The 22,302-nt window shown below is 46.1% G+C and overlaps 1 protein-coding gene across 8 annotated transcripts in view; it reads right to left on the bottom strand.

The window, feature by feature from the left end:
- Nucleotides 1-22,302, bottom strand: part of LOC144755958 (signal transducer and activator of transcription 5B) — a 1,707,375-nt gene that overhangs the window by 77,627 nt on the left and 1,607,446 nt on the right. For all 8 annotated transcript variants that reach the window (XM_078645393.1, XM_078645400.1, XM_078645396.1 and 5 more), the window contains one exon: nt 7,157-7,318. In XM_078645393.1, coding sequence (XP_078501519.1) covers nt 7,157-7,318 — 162 coding nt within the window. The remainder of the gene's footprint in view (nt 1-7,156; nt 7,319-22,302) is intronic.

The following is a 22,302-nucleotide window of genomic DNA, read 5'->3' as shown; positions in this document are numbered from 1 at the left end:
AGCTCTTCCCTAGAGTGCCGTCCTGATTTGGCCCTGGGGGCAAAACCTCAGCCTGGTAAGGATCCAGCCTTAAAGCTCAGTTCCCTCTGGGGTTGGCACTTCTTCACTCTGGGAAGGGTCTGGTGTGAAAGTATCCGCTGGTTCCCCAGTCTGCTTGCCTTTTCTCTTGGAGGGCTGGGCCATTCTTCCAGACTCCAGCACCTCTCTGTCACTCTGGGATCTGCTCTGGTTTTTACACACACCCAGTGTGGGATTTCAAGCATTTCTGTATGGATTCTCAGTTCTCCCTCAGCCCAGGCTGATGACTCCAAATCATTGCCAAGCAAATAACCAACTGGTATTGATGAAGGGACTGCCCTAACCAGTCAAAGGACACCATTGAAATGGGATGGGTTTTTGTCTCATTGTTAGCATTGGTGACTGGATAGGTCCTTACAGGCAGACACTGTTCTGAGGACACCAGTTGCTCAGTCACCATGGTGATGCTGGCACTAGTGTCTCTCAGGGCTTCCACCCTAATCCCATTAATAATAGGATGCTGTATGTATTTTTGCGTGTTAGCGGGCCAGACAGTTAAGGTGGCTAAGTCCACATTCCCTACTTGAGTAGACTCAGTGAGCTCTCATAGATACTGCAGGTGGACTAGAGGTATTTGGTTTGTTTTTACAGCCAGGGTCTCTAGTTCGGTGTACTAGTGCTCTACAGTCATGACACCAAGCCTTTATGGGATCCCAGTTCTCACCCTGGTATCTTCCGTTGGGCTGTGAGGAGTTTCTGGGCCCACCCTCCTGAGCAGGTTTTTTAGGCCCTGCAAAGGCTCATTTTTCGTTTTCCCTTTCTCATCACCATCTTTCCCTGAAGGGGGGATTTTTGGCCTCTTTCTTTTGGTCTCCCCACCAGTGGTAGTTCTGGTCACCCTTGTTTTAACCCAGTTGCCCGCCATCTTCCCCAACTCTAGAGGAGAAGGTAGAACTAGGTCTACCAGATGCTGATGTAACCACTCATTATAACAATTACTCTAAAACGTTCTTGTACGATAAAATTGTAAAGCTATTCATAGTTATTCACATTGTTACCCTCTAATATTTTTACTGAAAAGTCAAAAAATTCCACCCAGTGTGTTTTTTGAGTCTCCCTGAATCTTATTCTATACTATTCAGTGATGAGTCCAAAGCACCCAATCAGGGTACCCTTCATTAGCTCATAAGACTCAGCATCTTTTTCAGGAAATGTCAGAAGTATATTCCTGCAATTCTCCGAGAGCAGGTCCCACAAGAGAAGAGCCCAATTTGGTTTAGGTATTATTCAACCCATACAAACTCTCTCAAATGCAGTAAACCAATTGGTGATGTCATCACCTTCTGAATATCGAGGGAGAATCCTTTGAGAAGTTTTGAGTCACAGAACTCCCACTCTCCCAAATTATTTGTATTGCTGCCACCAGAGATGGGTCCTGGCCCATCTCTTTTCTTTGTCTTTCTAAATGCAGGAGCTAAGCTTCTAAGTTCAGTCTCCTAGTCAGTCTTTCCAGCATGAGGTCCTCATCTGAGGGGGTCTCAGCTGTGCTTGAGGGGACTGACTCATGTCCATCCTCAGCATCATCTTCATTGGTATTATCTTGATCCTCAGACTGGGCTACCAGTACCGGTTGATCGTTCTCAAACTGAGCTATCAGTTGCATGAGATAGTCCTTTTTAGGGCTTTTGCCTGTTTTGATTCCACATCCCTTACAGATAGCTCTACGTTGAGAATGGTTCGCATCCATATAAGGGGTCAGGTCGAGCTCCTGAGGCTGGCTATTGGAAACAGGCATTATTTTACTAATGTTGGGACCTTTTTAAGCAGTTTTTAAAAAACTAGCACTGAATACTTTTGTCCTAACTAAAGCACAGACTTTTACATTTATAACCACGTTGTTTCAGGGACTAAACCAAGGCCCTTACAGTCAAGTTTATAAAAAATAGGCCAAGCAAAAAATGTACTACCTAGTGACAATTTGTGGATTCCAGTGCACTTACAGTTCAATATCACATCAGACATAAGGCAAAAACGTGATGGTTAACCATGTCAAAAGAGGCACTTTCCTACACCAGATAATAATGCTTAACAAAGGTGTGCAAGGAGGCCTAGCCCACGTTGGAGCCTGACAAATGTCCCCGACCAGAACTCCGCAAGCTAAGGCAGCGGTCGCAACTTTGGCTCTGGTAGAAGGAGCTCAAACCCTCAGATGGTTGCTTCTAGCCAATGCTAAACAAAGCCCTATGCTGAGCACTTTCCATCAGGAGATGGTTTGTTTCTGCTCAGCCTTCACTTTCTTGGTCTGATATATCCTACACAGAGTTGATCATCCACCCCGAAGTCTTTTGAGGGGTTCAAGGTAGAACAACAACACTCTTTTTGAATACAAATGGTAGAGTCTCTCCTCTTCTTAGAAGGATAGGCAGGGTGATGATCTGGCCTATGTGAAATGGATGCATGTATTTGGCGAACCAGTTTGTCAGTGTAGAAAGTAGCATATAAAAGATACACCAGTGCCTGCAACTCTCTGACCCTCCTAGCTGATGTAAAGGGGACTAGAAAAGCAGTGTTGATGGCCAATAACTGAAGAGGGCAGTTGTGCAACAGCTCAAAAGGTGCGCACAACGCACATCAGGAAAGTGAAGACAAGGTTAAAATACCACTTGAGCATGAAGAATGGCCTGGGGGGAGGGGTGAAACATGTGTTGCAAACCTTTGAGAAATCTCATTACAAAAGATTGGTCCAGCAACCGAAAAAATGCAGAGATGGCTGAAAGATTAACTGTGCCCAGAGAAGAGTCCTGCTGGGCCAAAGAACGTACAAATAATAAGACTTCAAAAAGAAGAACAGAGGGGATCAAAGCTTCTGGAAACCACACCATGAAACAAATATGTCCCAGCGGCAGGTGTATACCGCCTTGGTGGAGGGATGTTTCACTGCGAGAATAACCTCACAGACTTCGGGAGGAAGGTCGAAGGCTGTCAGGAGTCACTGCTCAAATCTCCATGCATAAAGGTGGACGGTGTGCTACAGAATATTCTCCAGAAGAGGGAGCTTGACCAGGGGACAGATGCTCATGCTCAACAGCTCGGGATACCAGACTCTCTGTGCCAAATCCGTATCCAGAAGAATAACTTGGGTCCAGTTGTTCCTGATATTATTGAGAGCTGCGGGCAGGAGTAGTATTGGCGGAAAGGCATCTCCAAGTGAGCGACGCCTTCGAAACTCCAGGGTGCAGAACTGCTGACATTTCGTGTTCTCGGCGGAGGCCAACAGATCTAACCAAGACTCTCTTCACTCTTGAAAGAGACTTTGCACCACCTCCGGGTGGAGATGCCACTCGAGATCTGCTAGGCTAGTCTTCGACGGCTGAGTTTCTCGGCTATGGCATTCAAAGAGCCAGCCAGGTGTTGAACTACCAGGGAGATGCCCTGGTGTTCCAGCCATGTCCAGAGGCACAGAGCCACCTGACAAAGGGTCAACGACCCCACCCCACCCTGCGTGTTGCAGTTTCACACTGCAGTAATGTTGTCTGAGAATGCCAGCACCAACCTTGCCTTGAAGGGGGGAGGGGCAGAAAGGCCTTCGGTGTGAAGCGACCAACACGAGGCTCAAACAAATTAATGTGGAGCGCAAACTCTGCCGGAGACCAGAGACCTAAGATCTCCACCTCCCTCAGATGGCTACCCCACTCAGAAGTGACGCATCTGTCACTGCAGTCAGGTCTGGTTGGGGAAGGGAGGGGGGTCTGCAACTGACCTGCAGTTTGTTAGCCACCACTGCAAATCTGTTGCATTTCCCTGCGAGATCTGGACCTGGTTAGAGAGATTGCTCTGATGCTGCACCCATTAGAACTTCAAGTCCCACTGTAGAGCCCGCATATGCCAGCGGGCATGCTTCACTAGCAGGAGGCTATGAGGCCCAACAGCATCAGAGTCTGTCTCACCGAAACTCAGAATACATGCTGTAACATCGGGTAACATCAGGAGGATAGGCCTGAAGCTGCACTGTGTGCAGAACAGCTCCAATGAAAGGGAGCATTTGTAAGGGAATCAGGTGTGACTTTGACATATTGATAGTGAACCCAAGCAAATGCGCAAGGATTGCCGTAGACTGGAGGTGAGTGAAGACTGCATGTGGTGAGCCCGACTTAAACAGCTAATCATTGAGGTAGAAGCCTGGAACCCCGAACCACCGTAGGGGTTGCAACCACCGCCATCACCTTGGTGAGAACCTGAGGGGCGCTGGTGAGGCTAAAGGGGAAAACAGCAAATTGAAAGTGTCCCTGGCCCTCTGCGAACCACAGGTTAACGTCTGTGGGCGGTAATAATGGTGATATGAAAATATGCATTCTGCACATCCCTTGCTACCATCCAGTCTCTTGGACCCAGGGCAGATAGAACTTGAGTGAGCTTGAGCATTTTAAATTTCTTCTGTTTGAGGAATAGATTGAGAAGGCACAGCTCGAGTATAGGATGAATGCCTCCATCCATCTTGGGCACCAGAAAGTAGCGATAACAGCATACACTGCCTACTTCTGATGCTGGCACCCTCTTCTATTGCTACCTTGGCCAAGAAAGCAGACACTTCCCAACACAGTAAGGAAAGATGATCCTCCATCAACCAGTCGAATGTGGATGGCATGGCTAGAGGGGTACCCACAAAGGGAATGGAGCAGCACATTTGTACAATTTGTAGTACCCAACAGTCTGATGTTATTTACCCCCAGTGAAGCAGGTGATAGTATATCCTCCCCCATTGGATGCCGGTGATGGTAGGAGGGAAAACTAAAGAGGCATGGAGGCTTCTGGGTGAGTGGTGCATCGGCCGGACATCTAACTACCTGTCTGATGTAGGAATTGCATCCTCAGCCACAAAATGGCGTGGAAGCCTTCTCTCCGTGGTGGCTGGGAGAGTATTCACACAGTTGGACACCCCTTCTGTGGCCACGAAAGGCAGACTGGGGATGATGAGGGGCTATAGAGAAACCCAAGGACCCGGCTGTAGCCTTGGCGTCCTTAAAGCGCTCTGCCTTCACTCAGAAGAGATGGAGCCATCAAAGGGCATGTTCCATAGCACTGCTCGAACATCCCCAGAAAAACCAGAAGTACTTGGCCAGTCATGGAGCCAAAGGACCACAGACAAAGAAATCGCTTTGCTTAGCAAACTTTGCTGAATCCTCCCGTCGGCAATAGCCTGAGCGAGTACTTGCGCAACTGAGTCCCAGATTGTGTGGGAGTAACAGCCCAAGAGGCAAGCAGTGTTCACCGACTGCAGTGCTAGGCTGGCAGAAGAGAACATTCTCTTTCCAAAGGCATCCAGCGTCTTGGATTCCGAAACTGGTGGAGTGGAAGGTAACGCACCAGGGCTGATTCTGGAAGTGGAGGCCTGGACCACCAAGCTCTCTGGAGTGGAGTGCTAGGTAAGGAAATTGGGGTCCCTTGGAGCAGGCTGAGGCAGCAGGAAATTGTCCTCTGCACAGAAGCCAGGGTGCAGAGCTTGAACCAGGCTTGAGGAGGACGTCAGTGAGGGCTTCATTAAAGGTGAGCAAGGGTTCAGAGCGGCAGATCCCAGCAGTAGCACCTGTCAAGACATTAGTCTGGACTGCCACTGAGGGCAACTGATGGTCCAAGACCTCAGCCACCTATGCACCACCATAGCGAAAAAGGCCCCCTCCTCTGTAGCCACAATACGACAGGAGACCAGACCAGTGCCAAGTGAGGTGTCTAACCCACTGGCATCCACTAGATCTTCATACCAGGAGGCGTCCTCGGTATCAACCAATGGGTTTCGATATTCATCAAGGTGGCCATATCCCGTCCATTGTCCAAGGCCTGTCAACAACAAAAGGCCCTGGGCTCTGACCTGGCAGCATTACTCTGTATGACTCAGGACCGGCTTCCTGCAACGCTGATCCTTATCCTTGTCAGAGTTGAGTACGATGGGGATGGCATCGTCAATGGGCATCAGTTCAGGAGCAGGGGCCAGAGAGATCACTAGCGGTGTCACTCCAAATCTAGCACTTGATCCAAGGAGCATGAGTGGCGCCAAGGGCATACCCATAGGCGGGTATCCAGTTGGGTTCCCTCTTGAACCCATTGGGCCGGAAGGCACTGCAGAGGGGTCCGCCACCCAAATATGAGGTGCATGGCCTCATAGGATTCTCTAAATTGGCAAAATCCGGGAAGCACAGAGCCAACCCTGGTTTGGACTCGGTAGACACGGGCTTAGAGTGCCAATTCTCCCTCGTCTAGGTTGAGGGTTTGGACGGAAGCAGAGAAATCCACAACTTCTTAAGATTTCTTCTTTTTAAGCGACATACCCGACAGTGACTTCGACTGGAATGACGACCGTCTAGTGCAGCTCCGCAAGTGGTCCTGGGACCTTCCACATGACTGGGATCCTGATTGTCGCTGTGTCGTCTGACATTGAGTGGTGAGGAGCTTGAGGGAGCGTTCACTCAGCGCCTTCGGGTGCATGGTGCGGCAATCCTCACAGGCGTTATGGGGGTCGGTTTCAAACACATGGTTTGAAACCAGCCAACTTCTTGGGGGACATCCTGTCACACCAGGAAAAATGTATTCCTCAAAAAAGTGGGAGACAAAAAGTCGAAATTAGTCACACAAAAAGTGACTGAGGGTTTGCTCTTCATGGATATGTGCTATCAGGTGTGGAAAGGAAATAACTGATTCGGCGTGGCCCCTCTATAGGTACTGTGTATGTCACTTCCATCGCAGATAATGCGGAGTGAACACCACCACCTACCGACGCTCAGGGTTACTGCTCGAAAATGTCCAGATCCCGACTGACATCTGGGGATTATTCTTAGGTAAGGACTCCGTGGCTAGAAGCTTCCATCTGATGCGGAACATTTGAGTGATCATAAATAGAAAGGCATATACCCCATCAGTACATCACAGTTTTCAACTAGAACAACCAACCAGAGAAAATTAAAGCCAAAATCGTATCAGAAAGGCAGTGTTTTACAAAAACTTTTATAATTCAATTGATACATATCACTTAATCAATGGCTGTCTTCTTAAACATTATCTGATGAAAGCAAACAACATTTTGTTCCAATGTTTAATACATTTTTCTAATATGTGCTATAAATACAGGCTTATGACATAGACTTACGAGTGCACAGGACCGGCGTGTAGTATTTCGAGTACACTTCATCCTTGGGCCTGTCTGGGTACACGTAGATAAGGTAATTTAGATCTCCTAGTCTATCGGCCAGAGATCGTACAGAAAAGTCCCGCGTGGTGAATGGCATCAAGTTCCATAAGCTCCTGTCCGCTGAAAAAAATAGCATTTGCTGTTTATTAGTCATACATTGTGGGAACAAGAAAAACAAATTTATTGTCAAGAATAATATTTGAAATGAAGACTGGTCTCCATTTGCTCTAACTTTCCGTCTCCCTCATCTAAGGCTTCAAAGACAGACTGTGTTAAGTTTTAACGGGGTTAACCCATAAAACTACCCGACCTAGGTCATAATAACAGTACGTTTGAGAAAGGGTCGTAGTAGTATCTGTAACCTTAAATTTACACAAAACAATGCACCACAAACAGTTCCAAATATGTTCACCAGGAACAAAGGTTTATTCTTCATAAGTGAAACATTCATTAGATGCTCTTGTAATTCAAAGCATTAATGTTAATCCATGAATCTACTTAAGTATACTCCAATTGCATGTGATATTTACAGTGCTCACAGTGTAATAAAGAAAAAAGAAGGTTTATAGGGAAATTGGGGGTGAATGGATGAGTGAGGGACAGGGTAAAGGTGTTGTGACATAGGCACAATTGCATACAGTAGAACCTTTACAGCCTAATATAGGTCCATAGTTCCTCTATAGTCATAACACATAGGTCAAAATGAATTGATTTCTTCTATTCTTATGAGTTTGAGGGTGTGTAGTAGTCTACGTTTCGACCCCTGTTAGATGAAGGGTTGTTAGTTCCTCATTATGGGGACTTCGTCAGGACATGATGGTGTATGGAGCACCTGGAAATAATAAAATGGATTCAATGCATGAAGTATAATGTGGTGAATTATTCAGGTTGGTGGCCAAAAAGGTACCTACTTAGGGAAGGAACTATTAATGAACGATCCTAGTTGGCAGCAGGCCGCTCCCTGGTATCTGTAATGAGATGTACATACTCCGTGTTACAAAAAGATGGTGACACAAAGTTTCCTTAACTAATTAAGCGTGTGAAAAAAGGAGACTCACTGTGATGGACGATCAACATGTGGGGTAATTATTCTCCCGTTGCGTGTTGCTAAGAAAGTCAACTGGACAGAGTCTGAATGTGGATTCACAGTGATAAACGATAATAATCCGGGGTCATTACTCTCCCGATGTGTTGCTGAAAAGTCAACAAGATAGAGTCTGTGAATGAATGACAAAGGATGTAAATCAGGGAAACTGGTGTGTCAATTGTTGAGACACAAGGTAAGGTGTGCATTACAAAATCGCTGACTTTATTAAAAAATCTGCCGCATTCAAGACACGGAGATGTTCGGCAACGACGTATGCCGTGGACGCATCAGTTTTATTAAAGGGCGGTGACACCAGCTCTAGGTGTGACTGGAAAACTAATAAATACAAGAATAAGTAAAGCTGCATGCAAAATTGCCTTTAATGTGATAATAAGTTAAGAGTATAGTCCATAGAAGACTGACGCTGCGGCATATACTACACCTTGGGGCGCCCGTGATTAAGATCAATTGCAACTCTACTGGAAGAGAGCGTGTCACAAGACTACAGTGGCATTTACGTATTCAATTGTTCGAATCAACTCTGCTTGATTATTCATGCCGGAGCGTGTCACAAAACTACAGTGGCATAATGGAGCGAGGGTGTCACCAGAAAGTGTTTTATAAGACTGCAGTGGCGTTTACATAATCAATGGTTCGAATCGATTGTACAGGAACGTGTCACAAAACTACAGTGGCATAGTGAAGCGAGAGGGGTCCGACTTTGTACGAAATGTCTCACTAGCGTTTACACTAAAATGGGGCCCATGGAGCTCTTACCTCGCTCTCGTCTGTGTTCCGAGTAACAAGCTGATCGCTAATGGAACTCGAGTATAAGAAAATGTTTGGAAGGGAGCAGGGCCACGTCACGCGGTGTCGCCGTTGGATGCTGGTGGAAAGCTCGTCTACCAATCGACCAATGGGCGCCACGATTGGAGTATGTTAGGCTTAGAGTTTGTTGTCATGGAGACACGGGTTGTGTCGATCCATGGCTTGTTTGAAAAAAGGGATTGACTCAAGAGATGCAAACGGAAGCGGGTATGCTTATGAAAGACGGGCTGGTTTACAAACGTGCACGTAAAAGCCACAATATGCGCAATCATGTTCGACCTTTGGTACTGATATATGAGAAGTCATATTACATGGAAAATTAGTATATTTAGTTTAGGTCCACATGACTCAGTACCGCCATTAGTTAATAGGAGGCTCGTATGCCCTCTAGCCGAAGGGGAACTTGGGTGGAGTTTATGAGGCTTCAAAAGCTCGTTAGCCTTGAAACACGGTTAATGTAGGTCCGTGACAGGTATGCAACACAAGAAAGTTTTTTTTAAAAATGGTCAGTGACTTATGGTGGAGGTGAAATCTGCGCTTACTTATATGAGTTTTGGAAAGCTAAGCAAAAAATGTATTCTAGTGCGCGTAAATGACCATGATATTAACACATGTGAAGCAAACCGTTGGCATGTGGCATGGAATATGTAAGTTATTATGGTTCTACCATTGAAGAGAACATTATTATATTTCATAGCGTAGGGTTGCATATCAACATGAAGACAAAATCAAAGTCTGGATTGTTAAAAATCGCTTTAGTTGAAATGCATTTTCAGGAACTGTAACTCCTCTTTTGACAAGTGTCAGTGTCCTATATATATTAGCTACTACTCTTTAGCACTGTGCTAAGGACAGCATTGCCACCTTTGTCTGTGTAGTTTCCAGTGCTTCCCGGAACGTAGGCCAGATCTCTCTTGTAGCATACACAGTATTAGTACATTGTAAAAATTGGCCCGATCCAATATTTAACCATTCTTGGCTACTAACAAATGCTATGAATCTACTTCCTGTTTATACATAACTCAGTACCTCACACTTGCCCATCCTCCAAAAAGCCCATCCGCATACCTTGCACTTGCTGTTCAAAACTGCTGGAAATAATGGGCTTGTCTTCACAACTCTAACTGTCCTGATCTATGATTTGCAGACCTGCTTGATGACATCAATCAATCAAAACTTTATTCGATTTTTATAATATAAAATCATACAAGTGACATAAAATAAACCCTCAACATAGTTATACATGTAATTGTTCAGTAAAACTGGCATAAAGGTAACGTTGGAAGCCAGAACCACATAATGATTCCCTATCATGCAGCATTAAATACCCCATAAGAAACATTGATAAAAAAAAAAATTTCAAAACTATGTGTTGCTAAAAGTTGTAAGTATAAAAGAGCATAGAAACCGAGGAGTTAAAAAATGGGGTTTAAAAATGGGTTTTTCAAAACTTGTGCCGAAGAAATTTATAAAAAGGGCCTATCAATACAAGGTGCAAAGTGTAGCATTTGGAGATCGAATCACAGGTACATGTGGGTGGTTCAGAATACTTATACAATGTTCCCTCGAGATAAAACAAGTGATAAAACAAACAAACCTAACCTTTTGGTGGGGCAGGCAATTAAAACCACATTGTCTGCATTATTATTGTCTGGTAGTGATCTGCCCCCCGGCTTTAGGTACATAGATGCTTGATTCAAGGAGAGCATTCTCCAGGCGATAAAATACATCCACGACAGACCCCGCTTCTAAGGGCAAAGTGCTTAGTGCTGTAGTGTAGTTCCTATTATCCCAATAGGCTCTGCGCATTGGAATAATACCTCCAATAGTATAGACCTAGACCAGACGTTAACTAGGTCTTCTACTGTCGATATTAGACTTAAAGTTTTGGGTTTGCCAGCTAGCTCAGAGTTCACTAGAAACTTTCTCGAATAGGCAAGGAGGAGTTGAACCTCCCTGGATAGACAAGAAGGGATTTAGTTTCTGACAACCATAGAACATGACAACTTTGCTCTCCCCTAATCAAGAGTGTATCTCTAGAGTCGTGTGAAAACAAAAGACAACTTATTTTACTCAGTCAGTACGTGCATTCTTAGTTTCACCAGATTGTAGAGAAATGGAAGAGACGGGCGTGTTCAATAAAAGATGTTATTTATTGATCAGTCTCTTTTCTCGTACAAGAGAAATGAATCGATATTATTGCAATACTTATGGTTAAGTAAAGTGCATACAATAAAAGCAGAATTATGAAATAATACTGTAAAAGCATTGATATGGTTTCTAAGCCATATGCTATTTAAAATGGATAGAATATATACATACACATATACATTTGACTAATCGTACTCAACTGGTGTTTCTAACCACGCCTACCCCGGTGTACCTGACCTAAGCCTAATACGTGGGCTGGAGTAGAAAGTAGCAGTTTTGAGTTAAGTTTGTTTTGCCAAGTGACTGACTCAAGAATTCTCTGCAAGGGGTTATTCAGTTCTGTACCTGAGATCTAGGATGGTTGAGGGATGGTATCTCTCGTCTGTGGTCTCGATATTCCAAGCTGCCTGCAAGGGCTGCTCGGAAGGGCCGGAGCTGGATTTCTCGGCAGGAGAAAGGCAGCGTCTCGTTCTCAGCGCGTCAGGAAGGCGGGGCAGCGCCAGTGGGCTTCGCTCTCTGCTGGGCTTCGGCAAGTCTCGCTGCTCCGATCTCGTCACCACCGCGTGTGTTTGCTTAAGGCAATGTCGGTAATATTTATACCTGTAAGGCGCCGAGATTGACGTAAGGATGGACATAGATACGTCAATAAGGATGTCATACGAGCTGGTCGTTAGCACATTCTTTTACTGAAGTTCTTTGAGAAATCAAAACAATGGCCGCAGGGATTTTCCCAGGTTGTCATAGGTTTGATTTGTTTTGAGAACTCCGTATGCCTTATCAGGGGCTGGAGGAATATTGCTTGCTTAATTAGATGGCAAGCGTTATGACCTAATCAGATAACGCGCTCCTGTGCCGTGGTCTGGCTTAATCAGGTAACGGTTTCTGCATCATGGGATGGCTGCTAGTTAATTTGTTAACCAGAATAGGGTCAGGAATAGGGGGATCTATACAGAACCTATAGGAATACATCACAGTGCATTCTCCATTGCTGCCATTGCGACTTGAGGACGTCATACCACAATGGAGTTACCTTAGGAAGTTAACCAGACTCTGATCCACCACCATGGAGCTCAGCTCTGTCCGGAGCATCTCTCTGTTAACCTTATCAAAGGCAGAGCTGAGGTTCATGAAGGTCAAATGCAATCAATCAATCATTTGTAGAGCGCGCTACTCACCCGTGAGGGTCTCAAGGCGCTTTGTGGGGGTCAGGGGGGTGCGGCTACTGCTCGAACAACCAGGTCTTAAGAAGTCTCCTGAAGGTCAGTAGGTCCTGGGTCTGTCGCATGTGGATGGAGAGGGTGTTCCATGTCTTGGGGACGAGGTGGGAGAATGATCTGCCGCCGGTGGTCGATCAGTGGATGAGAGGGATGGTGACGAGGGCGAGGTCAGGTGAGCGAAGCTGGCGGTTCAGGGTGTAGAAGGCGAGTCGTTTGTTGAGGTATGTTGGACCGGTGTTGTGGAGTGCTTTGTGAGCGTGGGTGAGAGGCTTGAAGGGGATCCTCTTGTTGATGGGGAGCCAGTGCAGGTCTCTCAGGTGGGCAGTGATGTGGCTGTGGATGTCGAGGATGAGGCGAGCGGAGGCGTTCTGTATGCGTTGAAGCCTTCTCTGGAGTTTGGCAGTGATTCCCGCGTAGAGGGCATTGCAGTAGTTCAGCCTGCTGCTGACGCGGGTTTGTGCGACTGTCCTTCTGGTTCCAGTGGGGATCCATCTGTAGATCTTGCGAAGCATGCGGAGGGTGTTGAAGAAGGAGATGGCGTTGACTTGATGGGTCATTGATAGTGTAGAGTCCAGGTTGAACCCAAGGTTGCGTGCGTGGCTGATGGGTGTCAGTTCAGCTCCCAGCGTGGCCGGCCACCAGGATTCGTTCCAGGCGGAGGGGGGTGGAGCCGAGAATGAGGACCTCTGTCTTGTCAAAGTTCAGTTTGAGGCGACTGTTCTTCATCCATTCTGTGACGGCCTACATTCCTTCGTGGAGGTTGGTTTTGGCAGGGGAGGGGTCCTTGCAAGGAAGCCTTTTTTTGTCTGAATATATTTCCTGAGGGAAAGATGGAGATTAAGGTTCTGCTCTATACTTGATGACATATGTTGCATCTCATCATAAGCAGGTTTGGCAGTAGGATATTATCATGTGATATTATCATGTGTTCCCTGCATTCTCATCCAACCACTGTATTACACAATTATGTGGCAGAGTCACTAAGTCACTAAGTCTAGAACTCCAACCTTCCACTTCCCTATTCCAGTCTTAGCACATTTAATTTAACTCTACTCCATTTACCTGCCCAAAACGAGGAGGTGAACAAGTTCTCTGAATATGATGTGTGGGACTGGGGAGGTGGATACTTGAGGAACATACAAGCATTGCAGCACTAGACCATCTGGGCGAGTGACACTATTCCTATTACTGTTAGGGGCAGAGTTTTTAAAAATGTGATACAGGATTTCAGCCCTCCCCCACTGCCACAAGTAAACTGGACTATAGCAATGCACTCTACGCAGGAATCTTAACCCACCTATTCTGCATAATCCAAATGAACCAGAATGCAGCCGCCAGACTAGTTCTTGACCTCCCTCACTGCACCACCATCACTTCAAACCTCAGAGAGCTCCACGGACTACCCATCAAGAAACACTGCCAATTCAAACCTTTCACCCATGCATTCAATCCACTGCACAACATACAACCCACTTACCTCAACCACCGCCTAAACTTCCACCAGCCCAACTAACAACTACGCTCAGCTTCACTCTCACTCACTATGCATCCACAAAAGCAGAACTGGAGGTCTTTTATTCTCATTCATAGGAGCAAAGAACAAGCTCAGGGCCTCCTACTCGCTTTTTGAGTTCTGAAAGTAATCGATATCCAGGTGGGACCTGAAGAGACATCCTGTAATTCAGGCTGCATCTTACTCCACACACCTGCTCAGCACCTGGATATGCGCAAAGGTGTTCTACAAATCCACAATACATAACATAATATACAACTGCACTACCCATGATCAATCGAAGCCTATCTTCGGATCATGTGTCACTTGAAAGCACAAATAATGAAAATCATTTGCTCTCCATGTAAAGCTCAATGCACATGGAACTTGCTCCGCTAAACCTCTGAGCCTATCCAGGGGAAATAACTTTGATTTAGAGCAAATAGCCGGTCCAACATTATCCAATACTCAGTCACCCGCATATGGAGTATGGGCACTGAAATAATCAGATCTCTTAGGTACACCAATACATTATCTGTATGAGTCAGGTGTACCTTCTTTGACTTCATCTGTCAGAGTTAAGAATGACCCATTCCAGTAGCCATGGTGTCGCTGCTGTCATGAATACCACAGTCAACAGCTGACTTCCAGAAAGAGCCCCAGGGAGGAAAAAGGCAGTAGTCAAAAACCTCCAAGCTGATGAAGAACGAGCCAATAGAGGAGCAAAAGGGGACTAGTTCAGATGGCAGATCTGAAGAGGATGGGGGTCCGAAGTTAATAAAACACAGAATTTTCTTCCAAGCTGGAAAAATTCCCTCAGGACAAAAATTGCACCAGGGACAGAGAATGCAACGAGAAAGAATTGCAGAATGTATTATGGTGCTTGGAGATGTTCAAACGTGTTTCCTTTTATACAGGCAAGAAATGAAGCTATCCCAGAATTCCACACCTCCAGCTTGCATTTGCATGGAATCCAAGGAGATAACTGCCATCATGAATGGGTAGTAGGTTGCCAAGTTACTCCAGTTACCATCTCGGATTCCAGTAGTTGTTTCAGGGAGAAGGAAAACATGCCGGACATACACTTGTCCAAGAAGACCAAGTGCATCTAATGAGGAGGTTCCATTGACAAGGAGGCGGTCTTCAGCTGAATGCCAGCTGCCACCAGGTGACAGCTGCCTGTCTACCAGCGCCGTAACACCATGTGCTGATACTCCCCCGCCAGAGGTGGCCACACAAAGGATATTTAGTGACTCCACACAAGGTTCCTGGGGGTGAGTGTGACACTAAAGTTGCACAACAGTACATTCCACTTCTGATTCTCTATGTTTGTCTGGGAACTTCTTAACAAATTGACAAAGCATATCATGAACATGGACTGTGGAAACAACTTTCTAGGATCGTTCACTAGGCGGATACACAAACTGTAGCTTTCCTCTACAAATATGAGACTTGCAGATGGCTTGGACTTCAAATTCTGGAACACTGATTATTAAACTAGAAGGACCTTGGTGGTACAAACATTAAAAATGGTCTGCACAGAATGGTTTTAGTTGAGAAGAATGGAAGACTGGTCCAGGTTGGCATGGGCGGGGAAGCAGCCGAGAGTGCAGTGGATGATCCTCACTCTTCCTTACTATCTTGGAGGACAAGAAGCCCCGGATTTGGACTTGTACTACAGAGTCGCACAAAGCTTGCATGCATTCCAATTGCTGCATCAGACACTAGACCCATCGCACTTGCAAGTTGCAAAAGCAGCGGTTGCCCCTTCTGATCTTCCCTCTAGCCTATTTGACCTCTGGACGGCCGCACGGGTTTCCTTTACTCCATAAACTCTACGATGCATGCATGGTGCGACTTGTTAAAAAGACAAGACTGTAATATATTGTACTCCCCCTCCGTTCCATTGGAATGGTGTACTTTGCTCCCTATGTGCAGAGATCGCGCACTCTCATGGCACTACAAGATTTGAATGTATCTGTGGTGGGTGACCTCTTTCAGGGCGGAAAGGTGCGCACGTGGAAAGAGGTAGTGCCTGAGGGCGCTGCCCCCACACCATTGGTGCAATTTCAGTACTATAGGGTGAGACATGCCATGCATGAGATTTTAGGTGAAGATATGGTGGAACCCCCTGACGGAACCCCACTCACATTCATTTTGCAAGCGGAATCGCCAGTTAAATTGGTGCCCAGGTTTTATGGGGTCGTACAGGCCTATCGTAGAAACTATTACACCAAGTCTAGACTCGAGTGGCAAGAGGACCTGGGCATCAATATTGATGATGACACCTGGAGGTATGCCCTAGATATCTTTGCTGTGGCTACTGTTTGCTTTAAAATGGTTTGCGCTTATATATTTTTTCTTTATTGTATAGTATTTATGCGAATGCTCTTGTGATGCATATTTTGTAATTGGTTATCTTTATTGCTCTAAATGTAATAGCATGAGATGTCTTTATTGTTTAATGTGCAACCTAATAAAAATAACAATAAAAAAAAAGAATGGAAGACTGGGTAGATTTTCCAGGCTAGAGTTGAATCCTAAAGGTTAATATGTTTGTTTAACCTGAATGGTCTGTAAAGATGTGGTTTGAATTTATTAGCTGAAATGTGGAAAGGTAGGAATGAAGATGACAACCATGCCTTTTCCTCCACATTATACTGTGGAGTAAGCTTCAGATGAATATTAGCATTTCTCGTCATCTTGGCATAGCATTTGTCTCAGGGCTTGCAGACGCTTGACTAGCTCTCTCGTGGTTGGTACAGTTTGGGCCCGAGAACAATGAGTAGGAAAGACTTGGGCAAAACCCATATAAATTATAGAATGGTAAGAAATGTGTGGCGCTATGGAGGGAATTATTACAGGAAAACTCAGCTAAGTCCAAGAAAGTAGACAGTCACTTTGAGACACATTACAAAAATATCGTAGGAATTGTCCTAGGCTTAGATTTACTGACTCGGTTTGTCCATTTGATTTTGGGATGAAATCTGGATAATGAGACTGCAAAAATATGAAGAATCTTGCAAAAAGATTTCGAAAAGTGTGAGATGAATTAAGATTCATTATGGTATATGGTAAACCATGTAGATAAAATATATCCCAAGAAAGTTGGAGCCACGACTTCAAAAACGGTCTTCAGGCTTGTAAAATGAGCCATCTTAGAGAAAAACTCTGTGGTTACCGTTATTTAATGCCACAATAAAATTGGTAGACATAGTGAGCCATGGCTCGGGACAAACTGGTAAAAGCTGCCTGCACCACCTTGAATGTTTTGAATGAGATGATTTCAATTGAGCACAGACTGGGCTGGAAAACACATAGTGTTTTTGCAAACAGATGACCACCAAACATTTAAGGAGGTCTTTACTCCTTTATGGCTAGCGATCGGAGAGTCGTGACATATTTGAAAGGTTTCCTGTCCTAATCTGTGGTTTGGGATAAATAAAGCTTGTTCAAAAGACCATCCTGTGATGTGCAGGACCCTCTCATTTCTGCTAGAAGTACTTGAAAGTAACTATAGGTCGGACTCTTTCTAGAAAGGATTGTACTGCATGCAGAAGTCTCTGAGGTTGAATTGAGCTATGGTTACCGGCGAATAGAGCCTCCGCTTACCTGCCTGGTAGGGCATTAGCCAGAATGCTTCTGGACCTCTGTACATAAGTGATGAGAAAATTGTACTGTTTAAAAAAATATGCCTATCAGGCCTGGTGACTATTCTTAAACTGTATATGTCTGAGAAATAGCAAATTACGATGATGGGTGCTGATCTCAAAAGGTTGCCCAGCCTCCACTAAATACTATATCTCTAATGGGCAAGATAAATTAACTGCCTACGGTCTCTTTGCAGAACTGAATTCTTCATTTCACCATTGGTAAGGATATGTGACAAATAAAAGATGGAGTGCTCTAACCCATCATCTTCTTGGAGTTGAAGGATGACTGCTTCCACCAGTCTGTCAAAGGCCTCAGTCTCAAGCAAAAACTTTTGAGTAGTGTCTGGTTGCTGTTAAATTGGGGCCTAAGTAGAGGTTGATTTTAAATTATTGAAGGCTTGTTCAGCTCTCAAACTCTAGTAAACCGCTGATGAAATGCCTCCTTCTTAATTATGTGCGTAATGTCAGTATTCAAATGGGCGAAACTGTGTAAACATTGCTGATAAAAACTGGCCAGATCCAAACATCACTGCATTTCCTTTACATTAGTTTGAATAGGCCAGTCAAAAATCAGGCAACATTTCCTTGAGAAGTTAGGTTAAAACACAAATTCTCCCCCTCTGTCCTCTCAAATTCACAATTCTGTTTGCAAAATAAATGGTTCACCCTTAAATCCTTTAGTACGAGCGTGGGTCACTGGTCGACAGCCACATTACCTCCTGTTAGACCTGGCATCATTGGCATGAGTCTCTCCTCCATTTTTTCTGTTTGCCTCCTCTGTTTACGATGTTTTTGCTGGTATATGCTTTGGGCACTGTGCCACTGCTGATCAGTGCCACAGTGCAAGTGCTCCCTATGTGAAATTGCTGTATTGATTGACTTCCATGTTTTGGCTTATTTGGTTTACTATCAGTCCCTAGTAGAGTGCACCAGGAGTGCCAGGGCTTGTAAATACAAATGCTGCTAGTGGGCCTGCAGCACATGTTGTGCCACCCACAAGAGCGGCCTAGTAAAAGTATGTCTGAAGGTCTGCCATTGCCAGACCACGTGCAGTCTGACTGTCACGAGGACTGCGCAAGTACACCTACTTGCCAGTCCCTAAACCTTCCCTTAACTTCATGTTAGTCACCCCTATGGTAGGCCCACGGGCAGGGTGCATTGTAAGCATAAGGTAGGACAAGCCTGACAAGGTTGGCATGTCCTAATAGTGAATTACATCCATAGTCGTTTTTCACTATTGTAAGGTAGCCTGCTCTCCATCAGTTAGAATGGGCTGCCAGGATTATTAATGTTATAATCCTAGCGGGCTCGGGGAGCATGGTGCAATGTCGAGTTTGGTATCCCTGAACTCAGGGTTTAATAACGCATCCGTTTGTGTGGATGGTTTTTGGACTCTGTGTTTGAAAATAGCACTTTTAGAAAGTAGCTATTTTCTTGTCTAACTGTCTACCGGTCTCTGCTGGTTCTGGTGTGTGTGTGACAGGAGCTGGGTGGCTCCAGAGAGTCTGAATGAGTCAGTGTGGGATGAGTGGGGCATTTGCATTGAGAGTAGGGGAAGAGTAGCTCTTGATAGCCTGCCCTGCCTGATACAATGTTGGCTCCGCCCCCCTGCCAGGCGACTGATGACTCTGTGCTTGCCTGGGACTTTCCTGGCCCGCCTCCTGCCGGGCAGCTGATGGCCCTGCCCCTGCCAGTGACAATGCTGGCTCCGCTCCTGCTGAGCGGCTGAGGACTCTGCCCTGCCCAGTGAATAGGCCAGGTGCTCTGGCCTGGCAACACCCACAACAAACCCAGGATGGGGGGAATTTCCCCTGCGTGGACAAAGGGATCAAAGCCAAAAAGGGGTATAAGAGAAGGACCCCTGAACCAAGAAATCAGATCACTTCTGACAAGGAAACCTGAACCAAGGACAAGAAGCCTGCTGATCTAAGGACTGCCTACCCCTTCTGCCAGAGTGCTGTTTGTTGGGGGAATCCTGCATTGCTTCTTTATTTTTGCCAAGGAACCAGGAGAGAGGAACTTTTGTGTGTACTCTCACTCTTTGCTGAGAAAATCTCCAAGGGCTGGAAGAGTGCCAGTCTCCTGTTGAAGTCACAGGGCTAAAGGACTTCATCTGCTTAAAGTGCTATTTGCTGGAGTTTGTGAATCCAGCACCTCTGAAAGAATCCAGCAATCTCGACGCCGACGGACGCCGCCGAATCCAGCTCGACATCGTGAGTAACGGCTCCAGTGTCCCGCTTCCTCGACGCCGGCCGCCGGGCCCGATCGACGCCAGCAGCAACGCAAGTGAGTAGTGAGTTCGGCTCCAGCTCCAAGTGACCCCGTGTCTGCACCGCTGCTGATCGCATCGACTTCGAGCCCTCTCGACGCCGTGAGCGCTGCTCACTCTTGCAACATCGACATCGACGACGCCGTATCCTGCTTCATCCCGTGAGCGCTGCTCCCGCCTGACTTCGGTCGACGCCGCTGCAGATCGCCCCGACTCCGAGGCCCGATCGACGCCGAAGACGCGACGCCGGACATCTCGACGCCGCTGATCATCGAGTGCTTCACTTTTCCAAGGTACTGTGTTGTTGGGGTCTGTGCGACTCCGGGCTCGACGTAGCGCTCCTCGCGGTCGACGCCGAACCTTTGGATTAACTTTGCCTCGACGTCGTGTGACTCCCGTGTGGGTTACATTGTTGCCAAGAACTGTGTTTTAGAGAAGAAGAGTTGCTTTTGATACTAAAGACTTTGTGCTAAGAAGAAACCGTGCTTGAACTATTATTTTTCCTTCCAAGAGTATTTATTGAGACTGTGGTATATTTTTGTCGTTATTTGGTCTTGTGCTAAGCCTTATATAAAAATACTTATTTTTATAATACTACTGTGTCGTGTCCATTTGTAGTGTATTCACTTTATTACTGTATGTGGTCATAAATGCTTAACGCACTGCCTCTGAGATAAGCCTGTCTGCTTTGCCAAGCTACCAAGGGGGTGAGCAGGGGTTATCTAAGTGTGTGATCTCCTTGCCCTGACTAGAAAAGGTGTGTCCCTATTTGTCAGAAGTGTATACCTCTGCCAACTAGAGACAGCCGCTTCTAACATTGGTGGGTCAGCGGTGGGATTTTGAACTTTGCATTTATGACCCATGTGCAGTGATTAGTGTGCGCTACATAGTGAAAGCAGACCATAGCGCAGCCACAATCTGTTTTGGTTGGATATTCTATTTTTGTTCTCCGCTTTTCCTGAAGCTTGATTTTTGAAACTGCCAGTTTTGACCATGAGTACTGCTGGAAGCACTACACCTGTTGTTGCTGTTGTGGAGGAATTTGATAGGAGTAAGATAAATGGTTATTCCTTAAAGGAGCTGAAACACTTTTGCAAACAATTGAAAGTCCCTACTCCAGGCCTCTCCAAGAAAGCAGAATATTTCAAAGCATTGGAAGCCTGGTTAGAGGCCAGAAATCCCTCTGATCCGGTGGTGGGACCGACAGAGGAAGGGGAGGAGGAAGTGCCCGTGACTGGGCCTGTATCCCCTCCTGGCAGCAGTGTTTCCTCCAAGGGTCTTTCCCCTGAAGAAAGAGAAGAAAGGGCGAAGGAGCGAGCCTACAACGTGGAAATGGCAAAACTTAAGATAAATGGGCAGTTGGAGATAGAGAATGCAAGAGGCAGGAGAGAAGCTGATTTGGAGATCAAAAGATTAGAGTTTGAAAGAGAGAAGTTAGCTTTTGAGCGTGAGAAAATGGTGAGGGACATGGAGCTCAAAGCTAAGGAGTTAGAATTGAATCCCTCTGGTGGCAGCGTCCCATCTGTGCCTGCAGAAAGTAGGTTTTATTTTCCCAAAGATGTGATCAAAGATTTTCAGAAGAATGAGGATATTGGTCAGTGGTTTAAAGCATATGAGTTAGCATTGTTGGCCCACCGGGTCCCTGAGAAGGATTGGGGAGCGGGGTTGTGGGGTCGCTTTGTGAATGAGGGAAGAGATACCCTGTTAGACATGCCTGTTGAGAATAGGACGTCTTATGCTCATATGAAAGATGCTTTAATGTTAAGGTATGGCCTAACCCCAGAAAAGTACAGACAGGCCTTTAGAGAATGTAAGAAGTTGCCTGGTACCACGTGGGTGGAGTATGTGTCATATTTTTGCAGAGCCATGGATGGTTGGGTAAAGGGCAGCAAAGTGGAAAGTTATGATGCTCTTTATGATTTGTTTGCTTGGGAGCACTTGTCTAATAACTGTTTTCCAGAGCTGCGCCAGCACCTTATTGATAGCAAGATATCTAACCCTAGAAAACTTGCTGAAGAGGCGGACCGCTGGGTCAGTACCAGGGTCCACAAGGGTCCAGTGGGAGACTCAGCCAAAGGTGGGCAGGGTCCCCAGCAGAAGAGTGGGGGGGACAGGGGTAAACAGAAGGAGTCCCAGAAAGGGCCCCAAAGTAATCCCCAAGGGAACCAAGGGAAAGGTTCCCAGCCTCCCCCTGTGAAGAAATCAGAGGCCCCGCCAGGTAAACCTGGTCATAGGGGCCCACTGACCTGCTTCGTTTGTAAGCAGGTAGGACACCGTTTTTATGACCCTCAGTGTCCCTTGAAGAAGTCTGGTGCACTACCCAGTGCACCACCCCGTCAGTTGGCTAGTGTAGCTCTGGGAGGGGAGGAGATGGTTGCCCATGGTGGGGAGGGTCCCGCAGAGATGT

This window comes from Lissotriton helveticus, chromosome 5_1 (genome assembly GCF_964261635.1).
Source record: "Lissotriton helveticus chromosome 5_1, aLisHel1.1, whole genome shotgun sequence".
In the NCBI taxonomy this organism is placed as follows: Eukaryota; Metazoa; Chordata; class Amphibia; order Caudata; family Salamandridae; genus Lissotriton; species Lissotriton helveticus.
Note: the sequence above shows the minus strand (reverse complement) of the source record. Positions and strands in the feature narration are given on the sequence as shown.